The sequence below is a fragment of the Chrysemys picta genome, chromosome 7 (assembly GCF_011386835.1).
Source record: "Chrysemys picta bellii isolate R12L10 chromosome 7, ASM1138683v2, whole genome shotgun sequence".
NCBI lineage: Eukaryota > Metazoa > Chordata > Testudines > Emydidae > Chrysemys > Chrysemys picta.
The window spans coordinates 30,438,186-30,452,214 of NC_088797.1; the positions used below are offsets into that span (position 1 = coordinate 30,438,186).

At 55.1% G+C, this 14,029-nt stretch overlaps 1 protein-coding gene across 9 annotated transcripts in view; it reads right to left on the bottom strand.

The window, feature by feature from the left end:
• Positions 1–14,029, bottom strand: part of DNAJC4 (DnaJ heat shock protein family (Hsp40) member C4) — a 74,881-nt gene that overhangs the window by 5,964 nt on the left and 54,888 nt on the right. For 5 of the 9 annotated variants that reach the window (XM_065552978.1, XM_065552976.1, XM_005305536.5 and 2 more), the window contains 2 exons: positions 12,654–12,859; positions 11,023–11,193 (listed from right to left, as the gene is read on the bottom strand). In XM_065552978.1, the coding sequence (XP_065409050.1) occupies positions 11,023–11,193; positions 12,654–12,859 (377 nt within the window). The remainder of the gene's footprint in view (positions 1–11,022; positions 11,194–12,653; positions 12,860–14,029) is intronic. The other 4 variants (XM_042849727.2, XM_065552974.1, XM_065552975.1 and 1 more) reach the window with 1 other exon arrangement.

Here is a 14,029-nt window from a genome sequence, read left to right on the forward strand (position 1 = left end):
TCATCGCCATAGCCTGCGCTCTTGCAGAATGAGCTCACAGCCTTGTGGAGGCACAATCAGCCGTATGCTGTCCTGATATAGGAAGTTAATCCCCTAGAGATCGTCTGCGAAGCGATTGCTTGTCCCTTCCTTCCGTCTGCATACAACACAAACAGGCAAAGCGAAGCATGAAAAGGTTTAGCCCTGTCCAGGTAAAATGCTAGACATCGCCTGACATCCGTGTGAAGATGCTGCTCCACCAGGGTTGAATGCGGCATAAGAAAGAACACAGGTAAATACACCACCTGCTTGAAATGAAATTGAGAAACCACTTTAGATTAAAAACGTAGGGTGCGGCCACGAGGTCACTTTGTCTTTGGAGGATTGTGTGTAAGGAGACTCTGCCATCAAAGCCTGCGACTCTCTCTCTCCTCGCAGATGCTATTGCCACCAGGAATGCAGTTTTTTGACACAAAAGAGAAAAAGAAGATGATGCCAGAGGCTTGAATGGATGTCCCATCGGAGCCACTAAGACCATAGTAAGGTACCACAAAGGAACTGGTTCTCTCAATGGTGAGTAGAGACAAAGGATCCTTTCAAGAATCTTGTTACCATGGTATTAGAAAATACTAACCTCCCATGGATGGGTGGATGAAATGCTGAAATCACAGCCAGATCCACCCTCAATGAGCTAAGTAGGAGACCTGAGGACTGAAGATGTAACAAATACTCCAAGATGTCCTGGATACCAGCCACCTTTGGTTGAACTCTGCAGGCCAACGATCATATTAAAAACAACAACATCCATTTGGCCAAATCGGCCATTCGGAGAGAGCTTCCTTCTATTGAGTAGAACTTGTCAAACAGCCTCCAAACCTTGTTCTTCTTTCTCATTTAACCACAGAGCAGCCATGCAATGAGGTGGAGAGATCTGAGTGTGGGATGGAAAATCTGACCGTGATGCTGAGTCAAGCAGTCGGGATGGAAAGGAAGGGATATGGGAGGCCAAACTGATAACACAAGAAGGTCGGAGAACCGAGTTTGTCTCTGCCAGGCCGGAGCAATGAGGATGAGCTTGGCACAGTCCAATTTCAGTTTGACGACGACCTGTGGGATGATTGGAATCAGAGGGAAAGCATACAGGAGTGCCGAATACTAACTCAGGCAAAAAGCGTCGGCCAGGAAGTCTGGGCTTAGACCCCCTCGAGATCAAAACAGTTGGTATTTCTTCTTGTCTCTCATGGGAAACGGGTTGATTGCTGGGATGCCCCAAGCTGCAAAGACAGACCACAGGACACTGGGCTTCAGGGACCATTTGTGTCACAGGGAAAAATTCCTGCTGAGGTGATTTGCGAGTTGATTCTGGACCCTGGGTAAATGATTGGTCACCGGAATAATGCTCCTCCCAGTGCAAAACTGCCAGAGCCTGATCCTGACACAGGCCTTTTGCATGTTCTCCCCCACGTCTGTTCATAGTACATCATGGTGATATTGTCGGTGAGTGTGTGAACCACTGCGCTTTTAATGTAATCTTGGAAAGTGTGATGGCCTGAAGCTCCACAGTGTTGATATGCAGTGAAGCTTCCTGTTTCAACCACAGGCCCTGAACTTTAAACGACCCAGATGTGCTCCCCAGTCTACTCAGAGACGTCAGTGATAACCATCCTGGTTGGTGGGGATCGAGCGAAAGGAACACCCTGGCATATGTTGTCCTGAACTGTTCACCCACATAAAGAATCCAGTTATCCAAGGGATGATGGTTCAGATGAAAGACTGACTTCAGCCACATTTGGAGAGGGTGAAGACACAATCTGGAAAAATCGACCACCTGCATTATTCCTGGGGGAATTCTGCACCACCGCACACATGCAGAATTCATGTCCCTTGCAGACTTCCCATCATTTTCTGTGGGGAAGCAAAGGGAAGCCCCAAGAGTTCTCCTCTCCAGCAGTGTGGGCACGTCATTTTGGGTTCCAAAGCAGCTGATGGAAAGGTAAATCACTGTGGGGAGGTCTTGGCTGGGGACGATCCGGCTGGTGGTTCCTACTTTGTGCCAGGCTCAGCTTCTAGTCCCAGCTGGGCTGGGGGAGGGCAGAGCTTCCTCTTCTCCTGCAATGAGCGGCCGCGGCCAGGTCCAGGTCAGACCTACCCACAGAAAGTTCCCTAGCTATAGGAAGCTCCGCACTTCATCACTCCTCAGCTGCAGGGAGAAGGGTCACTGTATGGGGAGCTGCTCCCCTGTTTGCTCAACTCCTGTGCATCCGGACTGCCCCATACCCAGACCTCCCTGCTGAACCTCACCCCCACCCATGGGAGGGAAACAAGTCAATGGGCTGAGACCAGAACCAGAAGGCCTTTGCCTCCAGGATCTATGACCTTTTCTAGGGTAGCCCTGTTTCCCTGGGGGAAAGAAGGACTTCCCAATGAAGCACTGTGAGAGATACTGCTGCTGCTGACTGCCATAATGGTGCCTCTGGACTGCTGGAGTTTACAACCCTAAAGAACGCAGTGTGGCTTGTGAATCTTTAAAAGACTGCAAAGTCTTGTCAGTCTTTTCTGAGAATAGTACTCGACTATCAAAGGGCAGGTCCTCAATACTCTGCACATCAGAAGCAATGCCTGAGCTTTGCAGTCATGACACCCTCCTCATGGTCACAGCTGAGGCCACAATTCTGACTGATGAATCTGCCGCGTCCAACACTGAATGAAGAGACGTCTTGGCCACCGAACAGCCTTCAGCCATAAAAGCTCTAAACTCTTGTCTGGGGGCTTCTGGCAACTTATCTGCAAATTCAGACATGGCCATTGGATTAACAAAGTCATATTTGGATAGCAACACCTATTGGTGTGTGATACGCATTTTCAGGGAAGAGGAGGTATAAATCTTTCTCCCCATCAAGTCCATCTTCTTTGACTCCATTTCCTTGAGAGCAGATTTATGCTTACCCTGCCGAGCCAAGTATTGTGATTGCGGCGAATGACAAGAATTAGAGACAGCGTGAGAATAGAAACCCTCAAAACTTTGCTGAGGGACAAAATAGTGGTTCTCTGAACACTCCGCTATGGACAGCACTGAGGCCAGAGTGTTACAGAGGGCCTTTGCAGGCTCCAGGAGAGTGTCATTAATAGGGAGGGCTACACTCATCAGAGCAGATGGTCAGAGAATGTCGAGCAACTTCTGCGTATTCTCCTGTAAAAATTCTGCCTGGATGCCTAAAGAAGCAATCACAAAAGGCCCTGGTATACCTTGAAATCCTCGGGCACCAAAGGAGAAGAGGAACCTGGTACCATCAAATCATCAGGAGAGGATAAAAACTGTCAAGAGCACCAGGAACAAATCCTGTTGCTGAACTGTTGGGCCCAGATGAGACAAATCTGGAGGCCCCTAGGGAGGAGGCTCAACCATTGTTTGAGCTTGTGGTGGGTCACCAACATTAGCCACCAAGGGGACCGGTGATCTTGCTCTGGAGTGGGATGGAGAATGTGATCTCTGGGACCAGGAAGCCACAGTGTGTTCAGATAAAGCACTGGTGGCCAGTTAGCACCGGGCCAGGAGCCCCTGTCCCGACTATGCAGAGAGTGTCGATCTCTGTATCGATACTAGTCTGAGAATGGTCTGTGGCGCCAATCAGGCAACGAAGACTGGGAGGAGGACTCCAACATGGATCCCGAAGAGTCCCTGGTGGCCAGTGACAGCAGTGGAGCCAGTCCCGATGGGGCACACAGACTTGTCTGTAGCTCAACTGGAAAGCAGTTCCTGTGCCAATGAGGAATCAGCATAGCCTGTACCAAATATGTGGCACCCACCCTGGGGAAGGCATTGGTACTGAGGTCAGCGGAGGAACTGAAGTAGAAGACAGGATCTGCCGACAAAACAATGTCGGCAGTGAGGGGTTCATTAATGCTCCTTGGGGCTGGGCCTGGCACTGATTTCAACTCCATAGTCTGCAGTGCAGAAGGACCAGGCTCGTTCACTGAGTACGAAGGTCACCGCCATCAGATGCGGGCCTCCGTGCCGAAAGAAGCCTCAGGGCCTACTCGAGAAGATGCTGCTTCAGAGGTAAGTCTCTAGCCATAGGGATTATTTTGGTAATCAACTTACAAACAGAGCATCTCTCCTGAGCATGTCCCTTGCCTCATCACAACAAGCCCCTTGTGTGGGGATCGTCCCCCCCCTCCCCCCGTCTCCCCATGATGGACAGGGCTTGAACCATAGTGAGGGCATCCCACAGGACAACAAGTATCTAACTCTTAGGTAACTAATACGATCTCAGGTATTGCTAACTATCTAACAACTATATACATAAAGAGAAAACACTCAGACAAATGACGTGATAACCACACAGAGCTCCGACACCAGCCACAGGCACTGAGAAGGAACTGAGGGGGTGTCAGGGCAGAGCCACCTCATATAGCCAGGCTCAGGGCTACAACCATGAGGTGTGAGCACCGCCCCTACGGGTACTGCTAGGCAAAATTCTCCAGCTCCGGCGTGTGTGGAATACATGGCTGCATCTACTCAAGGAAGAACCTAACTTCCATCCACTGGTTCTACCAGGCCTAAGTCCGCTGAGCTAAAGAGCTGGGGTTTCTCTCTGTGAACTTACACACTGTGACCTAGGTGCCTCTTGGTCTTCGTGTGGAGCTGCTAATGGATGGAGCTCAGGGCAGCGTGCACCTGCTGTGACACAGGTGTGTTACTGACAATGCAAGGGCAGCGCCATGTAGAATTGTGTTTAAGGGATCCTCACCCAGTCACAGGGACATTTCAGAGAGTTTAAAGCCCAAAGGGGGGGTCTGACTCAGAACTCCTGAGTTCTATTCCTGGCTCTGGGACATCACGGTGCCTCAGTTTTCCCTCCCACCCTTGGGCTGTTTAGACTGTGAGTTGTCTGGAGCAGGGACTGTCTTTCATGGTGTATCTGTGCAGTACCCAGCATAGCAGGGCCCTGATCTCTCTTTAGCGCCTGGCACAATAAGGGTCTGATCTCAGCTGGGGCCTCTGAGTGCTAGCATGCTTTTCATACCCTCTGTTAATATGATCTGCATTACAGTAGTACTTTAGAGGCCTTGACCAAGATCAGGGTTCCACTATGCCAGGTGCTGTACAGACCTGAATTGAGATCAGGACCCCCACAGTGCCAGGCGCTGTTCAGACACAGGGACAGTCCCTGCCCTGAGGAGCTCACTATCTAAATAGACGAAGGATCATTATCCCCATTTTACGGATGGGGAAACTGAGCCCCAGAGAGGGGAAGTGACTTGCCCAAGGCCACCCAGGAGACAGTGGCAGAGCCCAGAACAGAACCCAGGTGTCCTGAGCCAGAGCCCTGCTCCTTAACCACAGGACTGTGCCTTTCCTATTTGACAGAGCAGGATTTGGCTAGGCCCATTCCAATGAGCCATCTGAAGGCTTCTCACAGCCCCAGACACAACTCCTGCCCGTTCCCTTGCTGTGCCTCCCCTGCTCCTGGTCACTTGGCATGCATGGCACGTCTCCGCGCCCTCTACAGAGGCTGGGGGAGTTGTACCAAGCCTGCGTGTCACTGCACTGATTGCTGTGTGAGTTCCCGGAGCAGGGACAGGCTGATGAGTCTCTCTTGCCTCATGTGCTATTTCCCTAACAAATGACACCAGATCTTGTTTGCTGGGAGCCTGGAGTTACAGGGAAATGAGGATGGGGGTGATGCTCCAGCTGCTGATGAGGCAGGCCGCAGCCCCTTCCCTTGTGCCCTGGCTCCCCCGCAAACACATGGTGCTTTGTCCATCGGTGCTGGGTGTGCATTCGGCACAGCCCCTTCACCCGGGGGAGTCCAGCCTCCAGAGAGCTGGGACAGGGCTAAAGCAAACCTGACAACGCTGCTGCAGGGATCAGTCCTGCCTTAGTCTCTTGGGGAGTGGGGAGGAGGGTCTAAAGAGGGGGATTCTCCATCTCCTGGTCTCTCAGGGTCCAATCCTGCAGCTCGGCTCCCTTTCATGGTATCTTAATAACCGTCTGTGTTGTAGGAGCCTATGTCAAAACAGACAGGCGGGTGTAGGGTGACCAGACAGCAAGTGTGAAAAATCAGGACGGGGGTGGGGGGTAATAGGAGTCTATATATGAAAAAGACCCAAAAATCAGGACTGTCCCTATAAAATCAGGACATCTGGTCACCCTAGGCGGGTGCTTGACAGAGCAACACAGAACAATGGTGGCCTGGAAGGACAGAGCACACACAGGCCAAGCAAACCTCTGCCTCCCACACACAGGCAGAGCATTAACTGGATGGCACAGGTAGGCTCCAGTCGGGTCTCCCCGAGCTGGGCTCCAGAGACTGATTCCAGTAGGGACACACACACACTTGGTAAAACACAGATGCAGTCAGAGCTACCGATGGGTTAGCAGAACCAACAGGCACAGATGGGCAGTGATGTGCTTGAGGCCAGAGAGACTGCTGGGACAGAACCCAGGAGTCCTGTTGCCCAGCCCCCTTGCTCTGACCATTAGACCCCACCCCCTTTCCTGAATGCTCCCTGCAGGGAGTCAATTAATTACCTCCACCCCAGGAGGATTCAGCTGGGAAGCTGGAGAGGCTGAGGTTACAAGTGTGTAATTGAGTGCAGGAGCAGACCCAACGGTGCCCCTGCTGGGGTTCATGTCACGGGGCATGCACCTAAGTCTCCCTCCCTGACAGAGCCATGTCTGTCTCCTTGCTTGGGGGGCCTTGCTTGGCTGCTGCCTACTGCTATCGAACAGTGCATAGCTGTGCCAGTTCCCAGCCTGGGCACTGCTGCTGCTGCCCTCCCCAGTAGCTCTGATCCCTGTTGCCAAGGGAAGGATGAACACCCTAATTGGCCCTAATTCAATGAAACACACTCGCGTAGGTCTGAAAGGCCTTGACCCATAGAGGGGCACCACAGGGATTCAAGGACCCCTGCCCATGCCCAATTTCTCAGGCATCATGGGCTGCAGGAAAAAAATGAAGAGCTGGGAGTCAGGACACCTGGCTCTGGGAGGGGAGAGGGGTCTAGTGGGTTACAGCAGGGAGCGCTGGGAGTTAGGACTCCTGGGTTCCATTCCTGGCTCTGGGAGGTGAGTGAGGACTTGGATAGTGGAGTGGAGAGCATGCTTATTACATTTGTGGATGACCCCCAGCTGGGAGGGGGATTAAAATTACAAATTGAGAATTGGTCTGAAATCAACAGAATGAAATTCAGTAAAGACAAGTGCAAAGCACTGCACGTAGGAAGGAAAAATGAAATGCCCAACTACAAAATAAGGAAGAACTGGCTGGTGGTCATACTGCAGCAATGGTGATAGTGGAGCACAAATAGAATATAAGTCAACAATGCGATGCTGTTGCAAAAAAAGGCAAATATCATTCTGGGGTGTATTAACAGCAGTGTTGTATGTAAGATATGGGGTGTGTGTGGGGGGGTGTAACTGTCTTGCTCTGCTTGGCACTGAGGAGGCCTCAGCTGGAGAACTGTGTCCGGTTCTGGGCAGTACAGTTTAGGAAAGATGTGGACAAACTGGAGAGAGTCCAGAGCAGAGCAACGAAAATGCTGAAAGGTTTAGAAACCCTGACCTAAGAGGAAAAGTTAAAAACACTGGGCTTGTTTAGTCATGAGAAAAGACTGAGGGGACCTGCTAACAGTCTTCCAATATGTTACGGGCTGCTACAAAGAGGACGGGGATCAACTGTTCTCCATGGCCCCTGAAGGTAGGAGAAGCTGCAATGGGCTTGATCTGCAGCAAGGGAGATTTAGGATAGGCAGGAGGAAGAACTTTCTAACTCTAAGGATAGTTAAGCTAGAACAGGCTTCCAAGAGAGGTTGCGGAATCCCCATCTTTGGAAGTTTTTAGGAACTGGTAGGACAAACATCTATCAGGGATGGTCAAGGTTTACTTGGTCCTGCCTCAGGCTAGGGGGCTCGACTTGATGACCTCTCGAGCTTCCTTTCTGTCTACATCTCTATGATGCCTAGTGGTTAGAGCAGGACGGGCTTGGAGTCAGGATGCAGGAGTTCTGTTCCTAGCTCTGGAAGAGGAATGGTGGCTAGAGCTTAGAGCAGGGGTGGGCAAACTATGGCCTGCGGGCCAGATCCGGCCCGCGAGCCATTTTAAGCCGACCTGTGAGCTGCACAATGCGGCCCGGCCCTGCTCCGGCCAGGGCGCTGGGTCAGGGACCGCACCACGCGGCTCGGCCCTGCTTGGGCCGGGGCACTAGGTCGGGGCCACACCATGCGGCTCCCAGAAGCCGCAGCATGGCCCCACTCCAGCTCCTACGCGCTCCAATGGGAGCTGCAGGGATGGTGCCTGCGGACAGGGCAGTGAGCAGAGCCACCTGGCTGCGCCTCCGCATAGGAGCTAGAGACGGGAGATGCCACTGCTTCTGGGAGCCGCTTGAGGTAAGTGCTGCTAGGAGCCTGCACCCCTGAGCCTCTGCCCACGTCCCAACCCCCTGCCCCAGCCCTGATCCTCCTCCTGCACCCCAACCCGGAGCCCTCTCCCGTATCCCAACCCCAATTTTGTGAGCATTCATGGCCCGCCATACAATTTCTATTTCCCAATGTGGCCTTCGGGCCAAAAAGTTTGCCCACCCCTGGCTTAGAGCATAGGTGGGGCTGGAAGTCAGGATGCCAGGGAGTCTGTGCCATGCATGAGGGGCTGGGTCCCCACTCCCATCCCAGAAAGGGGGACCCTGATGCCAATATGGCCCCTTGTAGCATGAGGCCAGAGACTAGGAACTCACCAGGGGATGCATCCGGCATGGGTGGAGTGCGCATGACTGTATGTCTGTGTACGTGTGGCTATCTGCGTATGTACTCCCATCCACTGTGACTCACATCCTTTCCAGTCTGGCGAGTGAGTGGCAGGCCTGAGCAGAGCCCACATTAGGCTCTGATTTTTCCCCCCCCCACTGCCTGCCGTGAATCCTGGGATCAGGCCCCAAAGAGAATGAATCCCCCTTTGCCTGCGCCCAGGAAGGTCTGTGGGGAGGGGTGGGAAGATGGCGCTGGAGCTGCTGTCCTCACTGCATTCATAAACCCCTGATCTGTGCACCATCCCGCCAGCACTAAATTCACACTCAACAGCAAGGGACTGCCTTGAGTAAGGGTGCCTACCGTGGTGGCTGTGAATAACAGTGATCTAGACTCCTCAAGATTGGCATCCCCTCTAATTCTGTGATCTACACCCTCCCAGACTGGCACACTGTCCCACATTATGATCTAGACCCCCAAGATTGGTACCGCCTTCAGTACTATGATCTAGAGTCTCAGACTGGCCCCCTTCTAGTGCTGTGTTCTGGATTCCCGGACTACCCCCCACCACAGTGAACTAGATTCCCAGATTGCCCCCAACCATAGTGATCTGGAGTCCCAGACTGCCACCCAGTATAGTGATCTAGATTCCCGGACTCCCCTCCCCCCCCAGTGACCTAGATTCCCGGACTGCCCCCACTCCACACAGTGATCTAGATTCCCGGACTGCCCCCCACCGCCCAGTGACCTAGATTCCCAGACTGGCCCCACTCCACACAGTTATCTAGCTCCCTCAGTGTGGCAATCTAGGCCCTGCCCCCCAGCCTGGCAGCTGTTCACTGTTCAATTATGGACTCACCAATGTGCTAAAACATTAATAAGAAACAAAAGGCCCTGATGGAAGCCCCGGGCAGCTGGGCAGATGCTGATATTTCTAGCAGGATCCACATTCTTGGGAAGGGTGACCTCGATGCCTCCCTAGGGCAGCTGGCATACGCTCCATGCCTCGAGGGCACGGGGAGAGCTGCTCCAAGTGTCAGCAGATGCCCTGGGACATTGGCTCCTCCAGGGGACAGGGCCCTGGCTGGTGTTCGGGTTATGAGAAACCACGTTGTTGGCTCCCACATTCCTTGGCTCGCTGCGCTGCAAGAGCCACTCAGACGTATAATGCCTTACAGATGTGCACCCAGCTGTGCTGGACAATGGGAAGCTGGGCTGGGGTGCCAGGAGTGCTGCTGAGATTGTGGGGGAAAGGGAGGGACGTGGACTGGTGTGTGTGTAGATGTAAAGAGTGACACTGGCCATGTGGGAGTCTGAGATCATGAGAGAGACATGGGGGCCTGTGGGGATGTGAGTGGGAAGGCCGGCCACATGGGAGGCCGAGATCACGGGAGGCTTGCACTAGTGGGCATGGATGGGGAGATACTGAGATTAGAGGGGGCTTGGGCTGGTGGGGGTGGGGACATTATGGTGCAGGGATGGCACAGAGGCCCCCAACCACACCCAGCACAACTCCAGACCCTTTGACCCCGGGTCTCCCTACAGAGGCATGCTGGGATGGCACAGAGCGGGCTAGAGGCCAGTCAAGACAGCACCAGATGGCTTCTAGGAAACGCAATGAGACCAAGACTTCACCCCACAACCAGAGCAAGGGTCAGGACAACACCCCACCCCTGGCCGAGTTTTCTATAACTCTGTCAGTGCTAGGACTCTGAGGGTGCATGCTGGTGCTGATCTGCCATGCCAGGGTTATGGGTGTCAGTGCCCCCATTCTACAGATGGAGAAACTGAGGCACAGAGAGGGGCCAGCAGTCAGTGGAGGCAGGACTCCTGGGATGGAGGGGAGGGGCTGTCCCAGTCCTGGGAAGGACACTTTATACCAGCTGCCCCTTCCCTGAAGCCCATTCCTCCCATCCCACTGTGGATCCATGCCCCACGTGTGGGCCCAGGGACTATCTCCAGGCACTGGGAGAGGTATCTGGGGAAAGGGGCATTTCTATTGGCTCTTGGGGAACAACCCCTAAGAGTGAGGGCACAGCCTGAGCAATGGTCTCTTCCAAGGGTGGAGGAGTGAACTGCTAAGACCAGAGTCCTGGGGGGGAATTGACTGGAGGCAATGACTCTGCTCTTGGGGGGGACACTGTGTAGCGTATGGGACGACCCTGCCCTCGGGGTGGGGAGGGGATAGACTGTAGAGGATGACCCTGCCCTCGGGCGGGGGATGGCACTCTGAAGGCCCCTAGCCCTCTCCCAGGCAGGCTGTCATGCAGTGCCCCACCAACTCCTTGCCCCCCATACCTGTAGGCCACGTAGTGGGCAGCCATGCTGGCCAGCATAAGGAGGAGGCAGTAGCCGAAGAGCTGCCGGTTCCAGTGTTGCCTCTGCTTGGCCTGGGTGCCTGAGAAGGTCTTGGCATGGTGAGTATGGAACTGCTCCCAGTAGCGCATGTTCTCGTCAGGCCCTCGGCTACTGGGAGACAAAGAGGCACTGATGGGGGCTGCGTTGGGGGGAAGGGTCTGACCCCAGGGGACTGCTGGCCCTGGACAGGACTCCTGGGATCTCTCCCAAGGATCGAGCCGCAGGCTCAGGGCAGGGGGCCGGGAGTCAGGACTCTTGGCTTCTATCTGCCCTTTGGACCAGTCACTTATGAAATTCCCGAAGTATCAGGGCCATGCATCCCTTGCGGTGCTGATAGGGATGCCTTGCTCTGGCGGCCTGCGAGACCCAGCACAGCTGTCCTGCTCCTCCACGCAGGGTCCAAGGGCCCAGGGTGCTCTGGGCTGCCCCAGAGAATGGCCCTGCCCCGGTACACGCAGCCCCTCTGGAACCGTCTCTTCCCAGGGCTGGGAGATGCAGGGAGGGATGTCCCAGCCTGGGGACCCCTGCGCCAGCTGGGAGCACTCGCTTCACAGTGTGTCTGCTGGGGTCACACTCACTCACTCCCCTGACACCTCCCCCCAGCAATGCCTAGGTGATGGCATGCGAGCTGCAGGGATGGCCCTACCCTGGAGAGCTGCCAGCCCTTCTGGGGGGCCCGGGGCCGCTGCAGGGGACTCAGCAGCCAGTGCAGCCAACCCAGCCTTGCAGTCCACAGACCCCATTTCCCCATCTGGGGTGGGTCAGATATGTGGCTAGATGGACCCACTAGTCCGATCCAGGGTGGCAGGCAGGATACTGGGCTAGATGGGCCCCTTGGTCTGATCTGGGGGGTGGGGGTTACTGGGCTGCATGGGCTCCCTGGTCTGATGCAGGGGATGGGGGTTACCAGGCTGGATGGGCCCCCTGGTCTGATCCGGGGGGTGGGGGTTATAGGGCTAGATGGGCCCCTTGGTCTGAGCCAGCACTGGGAGGACAGTGAGCTATCATATCTCAAACCAGTCTTTGCAGGGGGCTGGTCTCCATTGTGTTATGGAGACAGCGGCCCAGGTGGAGCAAGCTACGGAGCCAGGTCATTAGCGTGAGTGGCGAGCTGGTATGGGGCGCGGGGGCGGCCAGGGCAGGATGGGCTAAGTGGCCTTTTCCTGTTTAGCAGCTTCCTGACAGCTTGATGCTCAACAGCTTGTCAGTGGCGGCTGCTCCCATTTCAGCCGCAGGTCCCAGCACCCCTGCGCTGGCCCGAGGTCCCTGCGCTGGCCCGAGGTCCCTGCGCTGGCCCGAGGTCCCTGCGCTGGCCCTTCTCAGCTCAGACCCACACAGGATTAGCAGGGGCTCAACACAGCTTGGGCTCTAGAGCTTCAGTGCCAGCCTGGGTCTCCTCACTGGCTCAGAACCAGTGTGGGATCAGGGGGCACAGACATGGTGGGGGAGCAGCTGGGTAGAGAGGGCTGGAGGTTGGTCTGATTCACGTTGGCAGGTGGGGGGATACCAGGCTCCGATCCCTTACAGCAGCATCACCTCTGTGCCCTGTGCTGTGGCCCTGGTGTCCTTACCTGGTACTAGGCCTGGGTCCCAGGTCTGTGAAGTCAAAGGGGCTGTGCTTGGGGCTGCTGCCCGTGGTGGGCCAGGCTGCGTGCCAGGCCCGCTGGCTGTCATAGAGCCTCCTGCTGCCCTCCTTGCTCAGCACCCGGTAGGCCTGGTTCAGCTGGATGAACTGGCTGTGCAGGTCGGGATTGTTGGGGTCACTGTCGGGGTGCAGCTGGGGGACACAGAGACAGAGGGGAGGGTGAGGGCCTGGGCAACAGCATCGCCCTGAGGATCTGCCAGCCCAGGGGAGCCAGCAGAGAAGCTTACACAGCAAGCCAGTGCATGGCCAGCCAGGGGGTGAAGCTACAGCACGCCCACTTGCTGTCCACTAACTGGCCATATACACAAGCCCTAGTACACCAGGGGAGCCACAATGGCAAAGAAGTGCTAGTGTAGGCCTGACTGCCCCTATCCATACTCATGCACCCCCACACCACATGCACACGCAACCCCAACATGCACCCCTCCCCCCGCACATGCTCATGCACCCCCAACATGCACACTCATATATTCGCCTGGTTTCCGCACAACACTCATCCACCCCACCCCCAATCCTAGAGCCCAGGCCAGCAGGCTCAGGAGAACAAAGCTACAGAACCTGCCCCCAGCACTGCATGCCTACCCCACTCCCGTCAGAGTCGGCCCATCGCTCACGTTTATGGGGTGCAAATCCCCCTGGAATGTAAAATAGGCTCCTCGTTAAGCCTTGCCGCTCGCTCTTAGACCTTGCACTGCCCCCGCTTGACGCAAGTATCCTGGGGGCCATGCTGCCATGAGGTCACACAAAGGGCCTGGCTGGAGGCTTGTATACCTGTCAGCTTCTGTGTTGGTCACGGGTGACATGGGAAGCCAGCTCCCAGGGGGACTGGAGAGGGAGAGCCCATTTCACTCCATCCCTCCAGGAGCAAACTGCAGGGGGTGGTTGTTTGGTGACATGAGTTTCATTGGGTCTGTCTCAGGCCACATTTCAAACGCCACTGGCCCAGTCAGGAGAGACGGTGTGTGTGACAGCCTGGTCTAGTGTCCAGGGCACTGAAGTGGGTGTCAGGACTCCTGGAGAGTCATTAGATGAGAGGGTCCCTTCCAGAGCCAGGCATAGAACCCAGGTGCCCTGCCTCTCATGCCTACCTTTCTCCACACATTTTTTTACTGGGCTGGGGAGGGGAAATACAATTGTTAACAGAAGAGTGTGCGCAAGCTTGTGCAGAAGGATGCATGCATGCGCTTGTGCATGTAGGCATATGTGCCGTCATGTGGGTATGTGCCCGTATGCACACGAGCGACCAGGATTCTGCACCAGGTTGGCTGAGATAGCAGGGCCTGGACTCGAGTGCCCTAGAGG